The sequence below is a fragment of the Babylonia areolata genome, chromosome 3 (genome assembly GCF_041734735.1).
Source record: "Babylonia areolata isolate BAREFJ2019XMU chromosome 3, ASM4173473v1, whole genome shotgun sequence".
In the NCBI taxonomy this organism is placed as follows: Eukaryota; Metazoa; Mollusca; class Gastropoda; order Neogastropoda; family Buccinidae; genus Babylonia; species Babylonia areolata.
The window spans coordinates 21,091,702-21,114,201 of NC_134878.1; the positions used below are offsets into that span (position 1 = coordinate 21,091,702).

The window sequence follows — 22,500 nt, forward strand, 5'->3', positions numbered from 1 at the left end:
ACCCGGGACCCTCAGATTGAAAGTCCAACGCTTTAACCATTCGGCTATTGCGCCCATCGCGGTTTTGTGACAATTCATGCACTGAAGAAATATCTTGTACACTGGCGATATCGTTAAGCTGAGAAGTAAGGGCGGGGAACAGTTCTCTGTTTAGGCCTATTTCTATCTCTCCTATGTGGAGTGATAGCCTAGAGGTAACGCGTCCGCCTAGGAAGCGAGAGAATCTGAGCGCACTGGTTCGAATCACGGCTCAGCCGCCAATTATTTTCTCCCCCTCCACTAGGCTTTTAGTGGTGGTCTGGACGCTAGTCATTCGGATGAGACGATAAACCGAGGTCCCGTGTGCAGCATGCACTTAGCGCACGTAAAAGAACCCACGGCAACGAAAGGGTTGTTCCTGGTAAAATTTTGTAGAAAAATCCACTTCGATAGGAAAAACAAATAAACAAACTGCACGCAGGACAAAAAAAAAAAATATATATATATATATATATATTTTTTTTTTTTTTTTTTTTTTTTTTTTTTTTTTTTAATGGGTGGCGCTGTAGTGTTGCGACGCGCTCTCCCTGGGGAGAGCAGCCCGAATTTCACTCAGAGAAATCTGTTGTGATAAAAAGAAATACAAATACAAATACAAACTTGTAACAGTTCAGGAGGGCAGTCACTTCTGAAACGACTCTTGTTTTCAGACAGTTCACAAAGCGAGTGAAGGTCTGTTTCATGTGGGTATGGTGACCGCTGACAGGACTACAGACATTCACGTGCGATGACTGTTGTATGCCACGGAAGGGCTCCTGCAAACCTGTTGACCTGAGTCGCAAAAATCTCACCTTTGACCCACCGCGCTCGCACCTGATTCAGAACCACGGGAAGATGAAATCCAACTTTAACCATATGGCTATGGCCGATCGCAGATTGTGACAATTCAGCACTGAAGAATTCTTGTCAGGGCGTATGTAAGACGAGACTACGGGGCGGGCAGTTCTCGTTTAGGACCACACCTCCCATGATGTGTATGCGTAAGTCACGCGCCCGGAAGGAGACGAGGCACTCGAATCACGGTATACCAATATTTCTCCCTCAAGGCTTAGGTGGCTGTCTTTGACCATCCGTGGCGCAGTAACCGCCGTGTCGAGAGACACTTGGCGACGTAGCATCCACCAAGATGTTCCTCAAAATTCTGTAAAAAGACCACCCTTGATGGAAAAACAAAGAGAAAACCACACCTGCACGCGGATTGCAACAACGTGTACCTGTACACTTCATTCATACAGTTCAAAGAAGGGAAAGCTGCCAATACAAGCATATGTTTCCCAGGGACTTAAACCGCAAATAATCCCATCACACAGGCACATTGTGATTTCGGACATAAATACACTGGATTAAAAAAAAAACCAAAAAAAAAACCAAACAAAAAAACAACAACAACAAAACCAACCCCAAAACAACGATTCATTCACAATTAAGTACCTTGCAGTCAGCTAAGCCACAGAGCAATGCCAATCACATTGATGAAATATCAGCATTATGCGATCAGCTAGCTAAGCGCCAAGACCCCAAAGGGCATACGTAAAGTTTCAGTTTCAGTTTCAGTAGCTCAAGGAGGCGTCACTGCGTTCGGACAAAACCATATACGCTACACCACATCTGCCAAGCAGATGCCTGACCAGCATACGTAACGACTGAACGTAACTGACAGTTTCAGTTTCAGTTTGTGGAGGCTTCTCTGCCTTCGGACAAACTCACATACGTTACACCACATCTGCTACGCAGATGACTGACCAGTTAACATAACCCAAACGTGCTTTCTGTCAGGCCTTGAGTAGAATTGTTGAGTATTTGACAACGTCAACTTAATTGTTAAGTGTAGTTGTTGTTGTTGTTTGTATGTTGTTGTGTGTGTGTGTGTGTGTGTGTGTGTGTGTGTGTGTGTGTGTGTTTGTTTTTTGGATTCTGTTTATTGTTCTTAAATATCCTAAATATCTAATGTTTTGAGAGATGTCAATGTAATTCTATATGATACACATGTCTATCATCATATGTGCGTGCGTGCGTGTGTGTGTGCGTGCGTGCGTGCGTGTGTGTGTGTGTATGTGAATACAGTTACATGTTATCAAACAGGTTTAGACATGTTCTTAGACGTGTCCTGAGTGTAACTGTAAACGATCTCTCCGCGATCACTGAAAACGCGTACATGTCCGGCTTTTTACAAAACGTGCGCAAGGAGAAACCCTTAACATGACGAACTGACCCTCTGACCGTTACCTGGTCATAACCTCCGTTGGCCCACTTGTTGTAGAAGTCAGTGACCTGCTCGTCAGTGACCCCGGGGACCAGCACTTTGGAGGCGACGTGGCTAAGGTTCTCCCAGTTCGCCCCTTCTTCCGTGTTGTCAGAGGCCGCCATGATGGTTGTCAGTTTTCGTTGTTGTTGTTTTCTATTGTTGTTGTTGTTGTTGTTGTTTTGCTGCTGCGAGTCTGGGTCACGTTCCTGTTTTGAATATAAAAAAAAAGAAGAAAAAAAAAAGATCAATCTCAGGTCAACATATGTGCAGACTTGCCAGTGCCTGAACCCCCTTCGTGTGTATACGCACGCAGAAGATCAAATACGCATGTTAAAGATCCTGTAATCCATGTCAGCGTTCGGTGGGTTATGGAAACAAGAACATACCCAGCATGCATGAACTCCGAAAACGGAGTATGGCTGCCCACATGGTGGGGGTAAATAAACTAAACGGTCATACACGTAAAATGTTAAATGTTACATGTTTGTCTGAGTGTGTAAGTGTGCGTGCCTGAAATCTGATTGAATGGCACAGGAAACGAATGATGAGCGCCCAATGGCAGCCGTCAGTTTGCTCTACCCAGGTAGGCAGCCTGTTGTGCAAATGACCCCGTGTTTGTAAAGCGCTTAGAGCTTGGTCTCTGACCGAGGATAGGCGCTATATAAGTGGCCATATCAATCAATCAATCAATCAGAAGAACAAACAAAATTAAAACAGGAAGAGAAACACAAAAGAGAGCAAGCAATCACGGCAGATCAGTGGCAAGAGCACGCACCACCAGAAGGTATCAAAGCGCCTTCACTGGACGTGACTGATGGTGAATATCAACGGCGAACACTCAAGTGACGCACACGGGCAGTGTAGCACTTGCGCGGGGTGGGGTCGGAAACAAATTGATTAGAAGCTATCATGACCTCTTTTATACATGGAGTGGACCCCTCCGCCCCTCCCCCACCCCCCAACCCTCCCTGCCCTTCCTTCCTTCAAAACCCAACATCATCCCCAACCTCACCCCACCACACCCCACCCCCTCACCACTAAAACCACCTAGTCCCAATCCTCTTCCTCCCCCCCCCCCCCCCCACACGCTTCCCCCCTCACCCTTCCTTTACCTTATCCTCTCTCCTGCTCAACCCACCCCCCACCCCCCTCAGTGTGCGTTGTAGTAAAGGGTGTCATTCACATCTAGGAGGGGGAGGGGGGGGGGGGGGGGCGCTGAGGCGCACATCGTGACTAGCCACACGACGGAATAGCCCCAGAGAGAGCATGTATATCGCCGACCTTTTATCCTGGCTACACCGGGACTTGTTTTTACTTCCACTGTTTTCTCTGGCATGAAGAGTAGACGAACACACACACACACACACACACACACATGGACACATGCACACACGCACGCACACGCACACGCACATACACGACGAACATACACAGAGACAAACACACACACACACTGACACACATGCACACACACACACACACACACGACGAACAACAGGGAATAAATGACTTTTCAGACTGGTGTTACCAAAACCACATGGAACTTAACCCACACAAAACAAAAAGTATGGCATTGACATCCAGACAGACACACCAACGTAAACCTCTCATTTTAAAGCTCGAGGTAAACAAGAACTCAACTGAACAAGTTTGTGAGCACCAACCAGAAAATTATTCTTCGGGGCACACTGTCTCATGTCAATTGTGCATCTACAGTCTGGAGCAATGCCAGTCACAACCAGCTAAAAAAAAGTTAACTCACTGCATAGACGAGCAGCTAAACTTATTTTACCAGACCACTACCTATCAACAGATGAAAAATTAACAAAACTGGAAATATTACCACTATACAAACAATTCAACTACAATAAAATGGTCCTCATGTTCAAAGTACACAAAAACATGTCACCACCATACCTCAGTGACCTTGTTCAACGGGCATCAGAGCGTTACGATTCAGATAATTATATTCTGCCTCGTGTGCGCATGGATTTGTACAAATCTAGCTTTGCATTTTTTTGGACCATCTGTTTGGAACTTTCTTCCTTCGTTAGACGTTAAGACGTGCGATTCATTACGTTCCTTCAAATCAAGCATACGAGAACTTCTGCTCCATAAACAATAGGCCCACAAAGCTTTTTTTTTTTTTTTTTTTTTACCAGCGAAAAAAGACAAAAAATCTTTTTGGTGAAGTTTGTATCTATACCTACATGCAGTGAATTTATTTTATGTAGCCGTGTTATGAACCCCAGTGGTATATAAGGGAACGGTACAAAAGAACTAATGATGATTTACTGTATTAAAGGATAGACAGGAATTCCCGCACACAGGCCAGGAACATATAGAGGCCAGTGACAGATGGGTTTTTCTATTGTTTTATTTACAATAGTTATGAGAACATAAGAGAAGAAGACATAAAGGAGAAGACAATAAGTTAGTGAATAAAAGAAGAAAAACAGAAGAAGACAGTGCCTGGAATGACACAAACAAATGTCATTAGCACAACATGTGGGCACAAGTGAACAGTAAAGCACATGTACATATTACATGGAAAGACTATCACTCGGGTGTGGGATAAGCAACAACATAATGCATATGTGTGAAGACCAAACGCTGACATCAAATGACATTTCTAATACATTTAAATAGTGCAGTTAAACTGATTGAAGCTATGGTGATTTAGTGAAAGTACACTGACAGTATAGGTTATGTAAATCTTATACTGTGTCAAAGTGATTCAAATGAATCAGTTCATCATGCTGCACTATACTGGAGTAAGCCGTATAGGAGAGGGCATGGTAACTAAATTACAACTAAAAGACTCTGATACATATCAGATGGTTTTAACCAATAGTGGATATCAATCCAACACTATTTTGTAATCACCACAACAGAATACTACACACATCATGAGTACTGAGCACACTGTAGCAGTCCAACTGATATCAGCATGTCAAATAATACATGAAAAATAAACAAGATAATAGAATCAGTGGCTTTGATATCATACTGGCAAACTAAGAGACCAGTCAGAGAAGAGCCATCATGGCTTAACTCTCTCCATACGAACGGCGAAAGAGACGACGTTAACAACGTTTCACCCCAATTACCACCATCAAAATATTGCAAGCGGAAGGCTCTTATACTGAAGAGATGAATGTCGACAAAGAATACCACAATTCTGACGACGGAAGCTAAAGGTTGGGTCATTCTGACACCCACTGGACATCCGAGGGGTCTGTGTAGAGGAGAAGAGAGGACTGGCCGTACTGAGTGAGTTTAACCAGTAAGTTATCCGTCTCATCAAAGCCAAAGAACACAGCCAAGCTTATACTCAACATTTAAATCTCCTCCGCCGAAGCGGATAAGGAACACAACATTCATCAGTGACAGCAAATGAGAAAGAAAGCGTCATATGCAGCCATACTAGAATATTCTCGAACAAACTATCTGTCAGAGAAAAGGACAGCATTGATTATTTGAACATGCTATGAGGTATGGGTGCTGTGTTCTATGACGTTTAATGTATACATTACATGCAGACATCGGTGGATCAAGGTGCGTGTATACAGGTGCCGCTATGTTTGTGTGCATGTCTGTGGATTTGTGTGCTTGTGGCAGTGTGTGTTTGTGTTTATATGTGTACGCATGTACGTATGTGTGCATGTGTGTGAGTTTGTATGTATTTGTATGGATAATTGAATGATATACTCAGTGTAAGGAAATGATGATGATTATCCATTTTGTTGTGTGTTTTTTTTGTTTTTTTTTGTTTTTTTTTGTTGTTTTTTGTTGTTGTTGTTGTTGTTGTTTTTTCTGGTCGTGTGTCAATGTTCGGTTTCGTTGTCTGACATGAAATTAAAAAATGTTCCAAAAAAACAAAACAAAAAAAACAAACCCTATCTGTCAGAGACGTCATTGACTGTGACGTTTAGAAAACTTAAATGGAATACTGCTACGAGCATATGACGACATGGCGAGTTTCTAGATGAGTCATCCCCGAGCTGCGTCTACATGTCAAAGCAATAACTGAACAAAGCAATATCAACATACTCATATGAACACACGTGCTGTGTCAAAGAATACAATTTACAAATCAGCACATTCTCCACACTCGTACTTATAGCGATACGTCGCGAGATGTCAGCCGTTGTGGGAACACACACCACACACACTGCTGATAAATCCGCATCAGCAAATTAATCACTTTTTTATATGTACAATGTTAAAGTTGTGTTTCTCTGTTTATGTTTCTCACTTCGGTCATGTCTCTGTATGTGCATAAGTATATATATATATATATATATATATATATATATATATATATGTGTGTGTGTGTGTGTGTGTGTGTGTGTGTGTGTTGGGTGGCCGGAGAGAGTGTGTGCATGTGTATGGATATGAATGTGTGAATGCGTTCGTTTTATTACTTTTTACGATGATAATGATGATGATGGTGATCATTCTTCGTTGTAGTAGCAGTAGATGTAGCAGTGTTAACCGGCAAACTTATTATTGTTGTGTCGTTATATTAATGTTGTTATTGTTATTGTTGTCACAAGGACAGATTGGAAGACTGGCCGATGCCTAAAATCTTTATCCTTGAGTAATACAGTTTTTGAATCTCTCTCTCTCTCTCTCTCTCTCTCCCCCCATCCTTAACGTTGTTTGCATCATATCACCTTGATCTTTGGACAGGTTGAGCCACTAAGTATCTGCTTCGTCACCGGCTCTTTTTTGTCTGCCCTCAAAATCCAGTTCCCGAATTAAAGCTCCTCGCTACACTCGCGGTTTTATCTCAGTAGGGCTTCACTGACGATAATGATGGTCGACAAATACAGCTTAAACTCTAAAATCAATCCGAAGAAGAAGAAGAAGATAAACCGAAGACTGAAGAAGAGTCAGTCGACAAGAGTTTTGTCAAACACACACACACACACACACACACACACACACAAATTAAATGCAGTGACGCGATTCAGGTTCATACTAAACTGTCGTTCCTCAGTCTGTCAGACATTTCAAAACCAACCAAGGAAAATAACTGAATTCTATGACACGCATTGGCTGGTAGGGGGGGAAACTACCTGTTTTTAAACCACGATTCAACACAGCCTACACACACATTTACACACACTGCTCACCCACACGCTCTCGCTCTCTTTCTCTCTCTCTCAGTGTTCAAACGAGTGTTAAGCTTACCTGTTTTTCAGCTTGCAGAATTTTCCTTTCCGCAACCAAAAAGCACAGGCAGCTTTCGTGTCCAATTACACATACACACACACACGCACACACCGACCGCGTTTCGTGTGAGAGTGAGCCAGCGACCTTGCGCCCTTTCGTTCAGAGTACAAGGTGCCCGCCTGGCTTATTAAGGGCAACATGCTTTTGTCAGTTCTCTTCAACTGAACGGAAGGCCTGAAAGTTTTTGGCTGTTGCGTTCAAAGTGTGGATATGTATATAGATGTATATATATATATCTCAGTGGTTCAAACCTGCTGGGTTTAAGATGGAATAAAATGTGACAGTTTTGACCAATCTGGCGGCTTTTGGATTCAGGAAAGATTCAGGAAAGATCATGTGATTCTAGTGAGAGGATTATTTGATATTGATACATAACATATATAGCGCCTATTCGCCTCGTTCGGAGACCAAGCTTCAAGCGCTTGACAAACAGAGTCATTTGCACAACAGGCCAATGCCTACAGTACCTCAGGACTGAGAGCCGACTGACGGGTGCCATTGGGCGTTCATCGTTTGTCGGTTTCCTGTGTCATTCAATCAGATTTCAGGCACGCACACATACACTGACACTCAGACAGACATGTAACGTTTCACGCTGTGTATGGCCGTTTCGTTTATTTACCCCATCATGTTGGCAGTCATACTCCGTTTTCGGGAGTGGGCATGCTGGCAATGTTCTTGTGTCCGTCAATTACCCACGGCCAAACGCTGACAAATGAGAACTGAAAATAGCTAAATAGATAACTCGTCATGGCAAGCATGTATGCTTCGCTGCCACAATGACGAGATAACTCGTCATCGAAATATTCTGACTTTCCCTGGTTTGCATTCACTTCGTTGACAAAAATAGTGGTAGCTTTAGCGTAGGGAATCTCTCTAGATTCTATTCATAGCTAGAAACCCCATCTACGTCATGAAGCAGTCCTTTATTTGAACGTTTTGGTTGGGTCACTGTCCAAGTGTTTGCCTGACTTCTCTCCTCGCTCGCTCAACAAAATGTCGGACTGACGCCGTGCTCAAGACATGCGATCGTGACAAACTAAATCACAGTATTACTACTTGAACACAACATAACACTTTCTTTAGCTGATGCTCAGAAAGAATTGAAGCGTAAATTCGAAGGAGAAGATAGTGACGAACATTTATAGGACGATCTGATAGAAAATAAAGGGAGCAATCAAGAGAGTGGCCAAGTTGCGACTATCAGTGAGTGATGCCGGCTGTACAGATGTTAGCAGTCGACAGAACGACCGAATTAGCAGCAGAGCGGTATTCTTGGCACGCAGCCAACGCGGTCTGATGAGAACTGAATCAAGTGACCGTGTGAGAGGGGTGAAGAGGAGAGGGGTGGAGACTGAGGGGGCGTGGCCTCACATCCATCTTATCACTTGGAGAAGTCACAATGTATTGTGTATCTATCTCTTAAAAAAAAATATATATATATATATATATATATATTGTGGTTGTTCTAGTATGATTTTGTGTTTGCAGATATCCATTTGTCCAGAAAATATGATGTTTTTGTGCAAATTACCTGACTAATGTTTGTAATGAACAAGTTGAAAATGTGACAAAAAACAAAACACTGATTTCAAAACAACAGCATGTCACTAAAAAATATATAAAATGGGAAAACAGCATGTGTTTTGTATTCTTTATTCATTTACCTTTCAGAAAATATATACTTTTATGGGTCTTTGTCCAATAACAAAGAGCACAGAATTTTTGGAAAATTTATACCCGTTTTTTTGTGAAAAAACCCTGGCAAATAGATTTCAATTAAATTTTATTTTCCTGGCAGCGAAAGGGGTAGACCATAGCATGATTTTCAACGCATCGTGCTATGTTGTGTTCAAGTAGTAATACTGTGAGTGTTTCGGTTGTCAATAACTAATAAAAATTTCAAGAGGGAGAGAGAGAGAGAGAAAATTTGTGGCATTAATGCTCTGCGGACAACTTTAACACATCAAAATTATTTTTCAACTGACTCGGCTGACACAGCAGGTGCTCCGGTTATAAATGACTTGAGAAACTTGAGAAATAATCCCGCTGGCTACGCATTTTGAGGCCGTGTTATGGGAAACCTAATTCTGCTGGCGTCAGCCGGCGGCGTCTGTCATTCAGTTCTCGGACACTGAGACCCTTTCCTCAACCGTCCTTCCACTCACGGTGAAACTGGGGGTCAGCCCGATACTTGTCAAATAACACTTATGGTTAAAAGACGCTAAACTGAAGAGGAAGAAGAATAATACAACAACTGCAGCAGCAGCAGCAACAACAACAACAACAACAACAACAACACACACACACACACAGGGGGGGGGGGGGGGGGGGGAGTATCGACACGGGGGAGTATTGACACGGGGGAGTATCGACACGGGGGGAGTATTGACACGGGGGAGTGTCGACACGGGGGGAGTATTGACGTGGGAGAGTATCGACACGGGGGAGTATCGACATGGGGGAGTATTGACGCGGGAGAGTATTGACGCGGGGGAGTATCGACACGGGGGGAGTATTGACACGGGGGAGTATCGACACGGGGGGAGTATTGACACGGGGGAGTATCGACACGGGGGGAGTATTGACGTGGGAGAGTATCGACACGGGGGAGTATTGACGTGGGAGAGTATCGACACGGGGGAGTATCGACACGGGGGAGTATTGACATGGGGGAGTATTGACACGGGGGAGTATCGACACGGGGGGAGTATTGACGTGGGAGAGTATCGACACGGGGGAGTATTGACACGGGGGAGTATCGACACGGGGGAGTATTGACGCGGGGGAGTATCGACACGGGGGAGTATTGACACGGGGGAGTATCGACACTCTCCCGTGAAACTGAACTGTGTACAGTCACGGTGTCAGCAGCTGTTGTCTCGCACAGTCAGTCCGCCAATTGCCGAGAGAAATAACAACCAGCACTGTGACCCTTTGCGTACACAGTTTCAGTTTCAGTTTCAGTAGCTCAAGGAGGCGTCACTGCGTTCGGACAAAACCATATACGCTGCACCACATCTGCCAGGCAGATGCCTGACCAGCAGCGTAACCCAACGCGCTTAGTCAGGCCTTGAGAAAAAAAAAAGGGGGGGGGAATAAATAATAGATAAGCTTACATAAATAAATAAATAAATAATAATTATAATATAGAAAAAGGTAGTAGTAATAATAATAATAATAATTTAAAATAAATAAATAAATGCGTACACATCTCTCCCCCAATACTCCGGCCCTTGTTCCCCCTCAGTCTCTGTCTCTCTGTCTGTTTTTCTTCTCTGTCTATGTCTCTGTCTGTCTGCCTCTCTCTCTCTCTCTCTCTCTTTCTGTGTCTCAGTCTCTGTCTGTCTGTCTCTCCGTGTGTCTCTGTCTCACTCTGTGTCTCTGTTTCTCTCTGTTCCAGCGACTGTGGAGAAAACCCTATCTGCCTTGTTTACCGACGATACCTTAACAAGTTGGAAAGTGGTGGGTGAGGGCGACAGCACAGTGGTCGTCTTGCGACTGAAGCCGGTTGACTCAGAAATGTCAACAACAATGGCCGACCCTGTCTTGAACCGCAGCACGCAAATACAGTATTTCAGGAGGAACCCGCCCAGTCAGATCAGACGAGATCAGGAAAGAGCCAGGCAGCAGATAGAAAGGCAGGCAAGTGTCGCAGCTGGTGCTGATTGTGTTTTAAAGGGCCAGTCTTTAATAATAATAATGGATACTTATATAGCACACTATCCAGAAATCTGCTCTAGGTGCTTTACAAAAACGCTTTGTTAACATAAAACATTACATCTATGTTACATACACACACCAAAATATGACTATACACACACCCACACACTGCATAAATACATTTTAACAATACATGTGTATCTAACAGCTACCCTAACACATACACACACATAGGCAGGCACAAACTTACATAAACGCACGCACACACAATACACATTCATATACATGCATGTAGTTATGTACACATGCATATGTATACATACATGGTCAAGCACAGCTAACACAAAGCAAGTGGACCTGCCACAATTGAACTTACTGCTGAGGGAAAAGGTGAGTTTTGAGACGAGATTTAAAAGATGCGAGGGAATCAGAATGACGGAGGTCTTTTTTCTGACAGTCGCTCCAAACAAATTGATACAGCGGACAGAAGACACACAACGAACTCCGACGGTGTGCACAGACCAGAACGAAGAGCCAGCAACAGGTGTGCCACATGTGCCAGACAACTTGGATCTTCCATCATCATCGGACTGCGACACCTCTCAGTTCCTTCGACAACCTGACAATGACAGTGAGTCGGCAATTTCAAAGTACAGTGTCCGGGTTCGATGCTGGCGTTGTGTGAAAAATTACGTTGCCACTCTATAACTGACATCAATACAAAGAGGTTTGAGGGACAAACACAGAAATATAGCGTTTCGAAAGATCGTTTTACACGAGTCTAATAGTGCAGATGTTTTATTGTGTGAGTCGGATGATATTGTTCTAGAATACTCGTGCACCACAAACAGTGGTGTAGGTTGTACATACTGGTTTGTAAAACAGGATGAAAAGAACACGTTAGAAGAAGAACGTGTTAAGCTGTCCAAACTCAGGAAAGGAAAACGCATCCACAACACGCAATACACTGACACCCAAGCACGTGCAGAACGAGACCTGCAAACTTTTCGTGGCCTGATCCAGTTCTGCTTGGATTGATGTGTTCGCTGGTGTTCCTCGCCTTGCCAACTGGACCACTTGCCAGTGACAATTTCCATAATGACAATACTGACTGTGTCATATGACTGTACATTTAAAACAAAACAAAACATTGCCATGGTCTCCATGTCTGTGACATCGCGTCGCGATTACTGATGTTTGTCGTGTCGCATTGCTGAATGGGCTGAACAGCTTAACTCTTTCCATACGAATGGCGAAAGAGACGACGTTAACAGCGTTTCACCCCAATTACCATCATCAACATATTGCAAGCGGAAGGCTCTTATACTGAAGAGGTGAATGTTGACAAAGAATACAACAATTCTGACGACGGAAGCTAAAGGTTGGGTCATTGAGACACCCACTGGACATCCTAGGGGTCTGTGTAGAGGAGGAGAGAGGACTGGCCGTACTGAGTGAGTTAATAGCAATAAAATTCGTTCGTTCTGTTTCTCTCTGTTTTTCTCTGTGTGTCTCTCTCTCTCAGTGAGCTGTTCGGTTGCGGCGCTTCTTCAGTCCCGGGTAATTGATTCTGTTTGGGCACTCAGCACTCAGTGAAGTGTTTCACAAAACAAAACAAAAAACAACCCCACACCCACCCGCACCCCACCCCCCAAAACAAACAAACAAACAAAAAAAAAACAGCATCGACAACAACAACAACAAAACAACGAACTGTAAAGGCCGAATACTAGTTCCCATGCCTTCACCTTCACCTTCACCTCTCCCGTAGTCTGGGTTCAGACCGTTGGGGCACCGCTGCTGACCTGGCCACTACCCCTCTCCACTCTTCACGGTTTTCTGATTTCCTCAGGGCGTCACCGAGCGTCAAGCCTGTCCACCCCCGGATGTTGTCTTCCCATCTCTTCTTCTGCCGTCCTCTCCTTCTGCCTCCTTGTACGGTGCCTTGCAGGAACGTTTTGGCAAGACCAGATGATCGGGAGATGTGTCCATACCACCTAAGTTTGCGTTTTTTCACTATGGACAGAAGGTCTTCGTAGGGTCCAATACTTTGCTTGATTCTGTTCTTCACTTCCGTGTTAGTGATGTGGTCTCTGTAGGAGATGCCAAGTAGTCTACGAAAGCATCTCATCTCGACAGCTTGGATTCTTCTCTCGATGTCTGCAGTCAGGGTCCAAGTCTCGCAGGCGTAGAGCAATATTGATATAACCAGGGAACGCATCAGTCTGATTTTTGAGCTGAGAGCGATGTTTTTGTTGTTCCAGATGGTGTTCAGCTTGTTGAGTGCCATTGTTGTTTGGGCAATTCTCGAGAGTACTTCTGGTTTAGATCCTTCATCTGACACGATTGCTCCCAGATATTTGAAGCTGTGGACTGTTTTAAGCTTTTCGTCGTTGACTTTGATGTCAATGCTGATGCCGTTGGTGTTGTTAGTCATCAGTTTGGTTTTCTCCGCACTGATTTGCATTCCATACGATGTGGAGGCTTTGTCTAGATGTTTGACCAGGCTTGCCAGTTCTTCTTCTTTTCCAGCCAGTCCATCAATGTCGTCGGCAAAACGTAGGTTTGTGATTGTTCTGCCGCCTATGCTGACTGTTCCTACATGCTCTTCCAGTGCGTCAGTCATTATTCTTTCTAAGAAGATGTTGAAGAGTGTTGGGGAGAGTAGACAGCCTTGTCTCACTCCGACTGTGGTTCTGAACCAGTCCCCGATGCTATTGTTGAGGTAGACGGCGCTGGTGGTTTTGTCATAGAGGTGCTGTATCAGTCTGATCAGGTTGGCGTTGATGTTGTACAGATTCATGGTAGCCCACAAAGCTGCATGCCAGACCCTGTCAAATGCCTTCTTAAAATCAATGAAGACGTGGTAGAGGTCTTGTTGGTGTTGATGGTACCTCTCACATAGCAACCTCAAGTTGAAGATTTGTTCAGTTGTGCTCCTTCCTGGTCTGAAACCTGCCTGTTCTTCAGCAATGATGTTTTCTGCTTGTGGTTTCAGTCTGTTAAGCAGGATCTTCAACATGACTTTGCTGGGATGACTAATCAGGCTGATGGTGCGGTAGTTTTGACACTGCTGGAGATTGCCCTTTTTGGGGAGGGTGATGATCAGTGATTGTGTCCACGGTGTGGGCCATTCCCCTGTTTGCCAGATCTTGTTGCAGATTTTCATTAGCACAACTATCATAACTTCACCCCCTGCTTGGACCAGTTCTGATGGGATGTTGTCCACTCCTGCCGATTTCCCTTTTTTCAGCGATGCTATTGCTGCCTCTATTTCTTCACGGAGTATGGGGTGATTACTGTTATCAGTGGCTGGTGGAACATTCAGTATTGCTGGATCACCTATGGTCTGTATGTTGTATAGCTCTGAGCAGTATTCTGTCCATCGCTTTAGGATGTCTTGTTCTTCTGTTAGACATTTTCCATCCTTGGTCTGGATGTTGGACATAGTTCTACCTTGCCTTGTGTTGGTAAGTTCTTTCACAACTTGGTAGGCTTTCTTGCTGTTGTTTCTTGTCAGGTTTTCCTCTATGTCCTGGCATTTTCCTTCAATCCAATTCTCCCTTGCCTTCTTCATGCTTCTCTTGATTTCGGTGTTAACTGCTTTGTACTGTTTTGCCCCTTCTTCTTCATTCTTTTTCTTTTTCAGGTCTCTACGTTTGTCACACAGCTGTAGGATGTCGTCCGTGACCCAGGGCTTCTTTTTGATGCGTTGTTTTCCAAGAGTTGTTTGGGCTGTTTCAGTTACAGCTGCGTTGAAGTCACTTACGAGTGTATCCAGGTCGGCGTCATCTGCATCGAGAGTGATGAGTGGCGCGAATTTCCCACCAATCATGGCTTGGAATGCCTCTTGTACTTCAGGATCTTTCAATTTTTCCAGGTCGAACTTCAGTCTTGAGAAGCTTTGTTTCCTTGTTTTCTTCAGTTGGAGTTTGAAGGTCATCATTACCAAGTCGTGGTCACTTGCAATGTCAGCTCCTGGGAAACTTCTTGTCTTGGCAATGTTCACGCTAGACTGGAAACGCTTCTTTACCATGATGTAGTCTATTTGGTTGTGGTGATCTCCTCCAGGGCTGTAGTTCCCATGCAAGGGATCTTAAAAACCGAATTGTGTCCATTGGAAAGTTGACTCTCAATCGCTGCGGAAGGCGCGCAACCTCGCTCATGTTGCGGGGGGGGGGGGGGGGGGGGAGAAGAAGCCACGTCAACAAGATCAACAACAAAACCCTCCCTTCACACCACTGTGCAGGCGCGTTCGCCTAGGGAGTGAGAGAATCTGAGCGCGCTAGTTCGAATCACGGCTCGGCCGCCGATATTTTCTCCCCCCACCATTAGACCTTGAGTGGTGGTCTGGACGCTAGTCACTCGGATGAGACGATAAACTGAGAAACCCGTGTGCAGCATGCACTTAGCGCACGTAGAAGAACCCACGGCAAACAAAAGGGTTGTCCCTGGCAAAATTCTGTAGAAAAATCCACTTCGATAGGAAAAACAAATAAAACCGCACGCAGGATTTTTTTTTTTTTTTTTTTTAATGGGTTGGCGCTGTAGTGTAGCAACGCGCTCTCCCTTGGGAGAGCAGCCCGAATTTCACACAGAGAAATCTGTTGTGATAAAAAAAGAAATTATAACAAATACAAATAACGCAACAAACACCAGCTACTTCCCCATGAACTCTTGTGAATGCAACACACAGTTTCAGTTTCAGTTTCAGTAGCTCAAGGAGGCGTCACTGCGTTCGGACAAAACCATATACGCTACACCACATCTGCCAAGCAGATGCCTGACCAGCAGCGTAACCCAACGCGCTTAGTCAGGCCTTGAGAAAAAAGAAAAAAGAAAAAAAAAGGTGAATAAATAATAGATAAGCTTACATAAATGAATAAATAAATAAATAATAATTATAATATAAAAAAGGTAGTAGTAATGATAATAATAATAAAATGATAATAATAATAAATTAATTAATTAATTTAAAAAAATGACGCGATCAGCAATCATGGAGCGAGGTCTGGTTTTGGCATGGTGCTGTATCCTTCGGAAAGGCACTTGACTAGTCGACTCCAATTTTCCTCACTCTCTCCACCCAGATATGAATGGGGGTCCTGAGTTCCCGGCTGACTTTACGTTGGGGGGTTGGGAGTGGGGAGGGGGGCGGGGGGGGGGGGGGGGGGGGGGTGCGGGGTGCGGGAGGTGGGAGGTTAAAACGGAGGAAGAGAAGACTTTGGCCCCCCATTTCCTTTTTTTCTGTGCCGAGTCCATGACTCCATGGAAAAGAAAAGAAATCACTGCGCCGATGGCTGTGTAAAAGGCTTTTAGCATCTACCTGTTAAAACAATCTACCTATCTCTCTCTCTCTCTCTCTCTCTCTCTCTCTCTCTATATATATATATATATATATATATATATATAAGACAAAAAAAAAACAAAACAAACAAACACAAAAAACGGTAAATCGGGGTTACTTAAAGACTGAGACACAACGTATTTAAAGGAAACCATTGCCAAAATGTTTTCCATAAACAGCAAATCATTTCCTTGATCTGCAGATAGAAGATGAATTGTTTTGAGACCAAATAAATATGTCGGTAATTTTTTTTTTTTTTTTTGCATAATTATGTGATGCTCACATAACAGCCGATCATATACTAACTTCCCATACGTTAAAGTCCCACATCCCCTTACCTGAAAAAAAAAAAAATCATCTTCAACTCACTGATGAAATTGTTAGTTTTGAGTAACAAAGATTTTATTTTTCAAGAAAACTTCAACAAAATATGCTCATAATCTAACACACACACACACACACACACACACACACACACACACACACACACTCTCTCTCTCTCTCTCTCTCTCTCACACACACACACACACACACACACACACACACACACACACACACACACACTTGCATACTCGCATGCATATACAATGACTTCTATTTTCTCTTTCCCGATTTTTATCTTCCCTCATTCAGTATCACTTTAGAGCGAATAGTGAAAAGACGTCACACTACTAAAGAGCGAAAACCTAACGCTTCTACCGACAACTTTACGTGCGCTATGGGCTCTCAACCGGCAAATATATGTAACCAGGGTACTAACCGACACCCCTAAGGCTGAATAAAAGGGTAGTATTAACTGCAAATGTCGGTGGGTTCGTTAACCCCAAGCGTTGAACTTGATGCGTGAGAGAGACCCACGCCACCAGAAATGGTGCAAAAAATGGTTTATGTCGGCAGCTGTGTCAAGCGTTTCCTGTCCTAATTTCATCGGATGTTATTCATTTCATTTATTCGTGTTATACATCGGGTGTCCCCCCCCCCCCCGCCCCCCAAAAAAAAAGTTAACCGTTTTTTGACAAGTATTTTCTCAGTGACAGAAAAACTGAACAGAGTTTATGATGCTGACAGACGTCTAGACATCAAGTGACATCACACGAGTCCGCCATATTATTGTGTGTTGGTGTTGCTTTGGCGATAGTCACGTCCACGTGCTAAATTATACCTGGTGAGTGTTCTGCTCGCTTTGTGTTTCTCTGCATGTTTTCTTTTCTTCTGTCTTTATGATGTCCTCCTTGTTTATTACAAGCAAATAAAGGGTACATTGGAACAAACCTAGACGCTTTCTAAATATATATATATATATATTTATATATTTCAAAGTAGCTCCGGGCTTGTCCTTAGACCCATCATCTGTCATGTGCGCACAGCAGAAATAACAGAGCAGAAAGTAAACTGAACGTGTAAAAAAAAAAAAGTAGCTATTATTCAAGACCAGCATAGAATTTTGTCTTGAATATAATACGACACGGAATATACAGAACAAATACGTTTGTATAAGAACAGGCCACCGGAGCTTCCTCTTTTTTTTTTTCTTTTCTTTTCTTTGTGTGTGTGTGTGTGTGTGTGTGTGTGAGAGAGAGAGAGAGAGAGAGAGAGAGAGAGAGAGAGAGGAAGTGTCTAGGTCAGTTCCTATGTACCTTTTATTTACCTCTGTCATGTCACAGCTGAACTGGTAGTATAAGGACTATTTATTTTGAAGTTGTGTTCCAAAATAAATGGAGAGAGAGAGAGTTAGGTATACTTCTTTTCACTGTTGTTGTTTATGTAGCCGAACCGAGTGGTTATTTAAGGGTACGGACGGTACAAAAGAACTAAACTGATAATTTACTGTATTAAAGAATAGAAAAGAATTCCCGCGCATAGGCCGGGAACATATAGAGGCCAGTCACATACGTTTTGTTTTTTAAATTGTTTTATTTACAATAGTTATTAGACGAGAAGAAGAGCTAAGAAGAAGATATAAGAAGAGAAGATAAAAAGAAGACCTAAGAGAAGACTAAGAAGAGAACTAAAAGAGAAGACTAAGAAGAGAATTAAAAGAGAAGAAGACAGTGCCTGGAATGACACAAACAAATGTCATTAGCACAACATGTCGGCACAAGTGAATAGTAAGCACATGTATACATATTACATGGAAAGACTACCACTTGGTAATGCATATGTGTGAAGACCAAACACTGACATCAAATGACATTTCTAATACATTTGAATAGTGCAGTTAAAGTGATTGAAGCTATGCTGATTTAGTGAAAGTACACTGACAGTATAGATTAGGTAAAGCTTATACTGTGTCAAAGTGACTCAAATGAATCAGTTTATCATGTAGCACTATACTGGAGTAAGCCTACAGGAAAGAGCGTGATAACTAAATTACAATTAACAGACTGATACATATCACGTGGTTGGTAATCCTGCAGTTTAGAATACTAAACTCAGGGGGCCGTTCAAATGAAAAAATAGAGGTTGTTTTAGACTGACCTTGATGCGCTGAGTCGAATGCAACCCTCAGCTAAGCTCTACGGCCACTCCTTGTCAATGAAACAGAGACATAATAAATAGTAAACTCAGTCGGTCACTTCCCGAGCAACTATCGGCGAGCCATTTCACCCACGTGATCAGCAGTCAAAATGGCGTGCAGGTCGGGAAGGAGTACTACTTACCGTGCATTTGAGCCAGTTTCGTGGCAAAAGGAGTGGTCTTAGAGCTTAGCTGAGGGTTGCATTCGACTCAGCGCATCGAAGTCAGTCTAAAACACCTTCTACTTTTTTCATTTTAACGGCCCCTGAGTTTAGTATTCTAAACTGCAGGATTACCCACGTGGTTTTAACCAATAACTAATATAAATCCAACACTATCTTGTAATCATGACAGAATACTACACACATCTTAGAGTATTGAGAATCAGTGAAACACTAACCTTCATCAGTGACAGCAAATGAGAAAGAACGCGTCATATGCACTCACTAGAATATTCTCGAACAAACTATCAGTGTCTAGAGACGTCACTGACTGTGACGTTAAGAAGAATCAAATGGAACACTGCTCCAAGCATATGACGACATGGCAATTATTTAGATCAATCATAGCTGAGTTGTGACTAACATGTCAAAGCAATAACTGAACAAAGAATTAACCGAACAAAGCAATAACTGAACATACTCATATGAACACAAGTACTGTGTCAAAGAATACAATTTACAAATCATCAGCACATTCTACACGCTAGTACTTACAGGGATGCGTAGCGAGATGTCGGCCGTTGTGGGGACACACACATGACAAACACACTACTTGCGACACAGCAAGAGAGAGAGAGAGAGCAGTGTATAATACTTGTAGTTTACTTGATCTGACAAAAGAGATATTAATTAACTACGGTGAAGCAGAAACACAGATTCCAGCTCAGCCAATAGCGTACCGCCCGCGACACTGGTCGAACAGCAAGTGTGTGGCGAGAAGGACAGAATGATGTATGCCCCTTTGCGTTCAAACTGGGAGTGACGTCACACATATTCTGCGTGCTGGTTAGTTGCGAAAACTGTTGTCTGCTAATACAGCTTGTGCGTGAATCATTATATGAAGCCTAAGAGCGCTGTTTGAAGCAGGATGAAGCTAGCATAGCGCTTGGTCACATTTATTTCGCTTTTTTTTTTTTTTTTTTTTTTTTTAATCTCCTTGGGCTGGAGCATCATTTAAGATCTTGTGACGTGTTGCCTCTGAAAATAGCTTCTTTTTTTTTCCAGTAGTTCTGGGCGTACTTGGAGAAGGGTGCTTTGGTTACCGGCCAGTTAACTAGGGTGGAGTGAGGTGAGTCATTCAAATGGCATGATTACGTGCAGCATTTGTATACAGACTGTCGTGGCCCTTCCGATTTCCTATCCAAGCTTCTTTCCGTCGAAGTTTGTGCTTGTATTGTATTATATTGTATTGTTTTGTTTTGTTTTGTTTTGTTTTTTGCTTCACGACAGTATTGTATTGCATTGTATTTATTGCATTGCATTACATTGTATTGTATTGTTTTCGTTTCACGACAGTATTGTATTGCATTGTATTTATTACATTGCATTGCATTGTATTGTTTTTGTTTCACAACAGCATTGCATTGCATTGTATTTATTGCATTGCATTGCATTACATTTTATTGTATTGTATTGTTTTTGTGTCATGACAGTATTGCATTGCATTGCATTGCATTTATTGCATTGCGTTACATTGCATTGCATTGTATTGTTTTGTTTCACGACAGTATTGTATTGCATTGTATTTATTGCATTGTACTGCACTGCATTGCATTACAATGTATTGTATTGCTTTCGTTTCATGACAGTTTTGTATTGCATTGTATATTACGTTGCATTACATTGTATTGTATTGTATTGTAACGCAACGCAACGTAACGTAACGTAACGTAACGTAACGTATTGTATTATTTTGGTTTCACAACGGATTTCTCTGCGCAAAAGTTGGGCTGTTCTTCCCAGGTGGAGAGTGTAGCTACAGTACAGTGCCATTTAGTTGTTGTTGTTGTTGTTGTTGTTGTTGGGCTGTTGTTTATTTAGTTCTGTTTTCTGTTTCTTTTCGTGATATCTTTATTTTAACTCACTCAGTACGGCCAGTCCTCTCTTCTCCTTTACACAGACCCCTCGGATGTCCAGTGGGTGTCTGAATGACCCAAGCTTTAGCTTCCGTCGTCAGAATTGTGGTATTCTTTGTCAACATTCACGTCTTCAGTATAAGAGCCTTCCGCTTGCAATATTTTGATGATGGTAATTGGGGTGAAACGCTGTTAACGTCGTCTCTTTCGCCGTTCGTATGGAAAGAGTTAAGAGACCAAAGTATATCTACTGCCGAAACAAATTAATGTTCGTTTTTCTTTCATTCTCTTTTCGATTTTTTTTTTCTTCTTCAAATTCTCAGAAGAGGGACGTGACGAAGCTCGGAGCAGAAAAACAACAACAACAACAACAACAAAATATACACAAACAAAATAACAACATTATCAACAACAAAAACGCCACCACCACCACTACCACTACCACCAACACCTCCGCCTCCAACACCTCCGCCACCACCAACACCACCAACAACGAGCACAACAACAACAACAACAAGAGAGTAAGAACAACACAAACAACCGGCATGGCGGCCATGGACAACACAGAAGGGGGAGAAAGCTGGGAGAACCTTCAGCACGCCGCCTCCAGAGTGCTGGTCCCTGGGGTCACGGGGTCACAGGTCGTCGACCTCTACAACCAGTGGGCCAAGGGGGGTTATGACAAGGTGAGGTTCTGTGAGTCAGTATCATTTGTTTTGTTTTGTTTTGTTGTTGTTGTTTTCAGGGGGGTGGGGGGTGGGGTGGGGATGGAGGAAGGGCGGGAAGGTTGGGGTGGGGGTGGGGTGGGGGGGGCGGGGTACGGTTTGATTTAGGAGGCATTTGTATTTGTATTTCTTTTTATCACAACATATTTCTCTGTGTGAAATTCGGGCTGCTGTCCCCGGGGAGAGCGCGTCGCTATACTACAGCGCCACCCCCCTTTTTTTTCCTTTTTTTTTTTTCCTGCGTGCAGTTGTTTTTTTTTGGGGGGGATTTTGTGGGTTTTTTTCCTATCGAAGTGGATTTTTTTTTTAACAGAATTTTGCCAGGAACAACCCTTTTGCTGCCGTGGGTTCTTTTACGTGCGCTAAGTGCATGCTGCACACGGGGCCTCGGTTTATCGTCTCACCCGAATGACTAGCGTCCTGACCACCACTCAAGGTCTAGCGGAGGGGGAGAAAATATCGGCTGCTGAGCCAAGATTCGAACCAGCGCGAACCAGATTCTTTGTCTTCCTAGGCGGAGGTGTTACCACAAGGCCATCACTCCACATATTTCTGCATGCCTACACGACAGGGACTTTGACAGCTGAACAAGAGAATAAGATACATACAGGCCTTAGAGATGAGACTCTTTCCGGCTGAAGATCCT

General features: G+C 43.2%; 2 protein-coding genes across 4 annotated transcripts in view; one reads left to right on the forward strand and one right to left on the reverse strand.

Annotated features, from left to right (window-relative positions):
• LOC143280495 (methyltransferase-like protein 27) overlaps positions 1-19,914 on the reverse strand; it is a 33,892-nt gene extending 13,978 nt beyond the window's left edge. For 2 of the 3 annotated variants that reach the window (XM_076585154.1, XM_076585156.1), the window contains exons 1-2: positions 7,484-7,603; positions 2,266-2,490 (exon numbers count right to left, since the gene is read on the reverse strand). In XM_076585154.1, coding sequence (XP_076441269.1) covers positions 2,266-2,406 — 141 coding nt within the window. In that variant the 5' untranslated portion in view covers positions 2,407-2,490; positions 7,484-7,603. Of the gene's footprint in view, positions 1-2,265; positions 2,491-7,483; positions 7,604-19,768 lie in introns of those variants that run through there. The other variant, XM_076585155.1, reaches the window with a different exon arrangement.
• Positions 19,915-21,674: 1,760 nt separating this feature from the next.
• Positions 21,675-22,500, forward strand: part of LOC143280255 (methyltransferase-like protein 27) — a 14,392-nt gene continuing 13,566 nt past the window's right edge. Inside the window, exon 1 of the mRNA XM_076584885.1 lies at positions 21,675-21,815. Within this exon, the coding sequence (XP_076441000.1) occupies positions 21,675-21,815 (141 nt within the window). The remainder of the gene's footprint in view (positions 21,816-22,500) is intronic.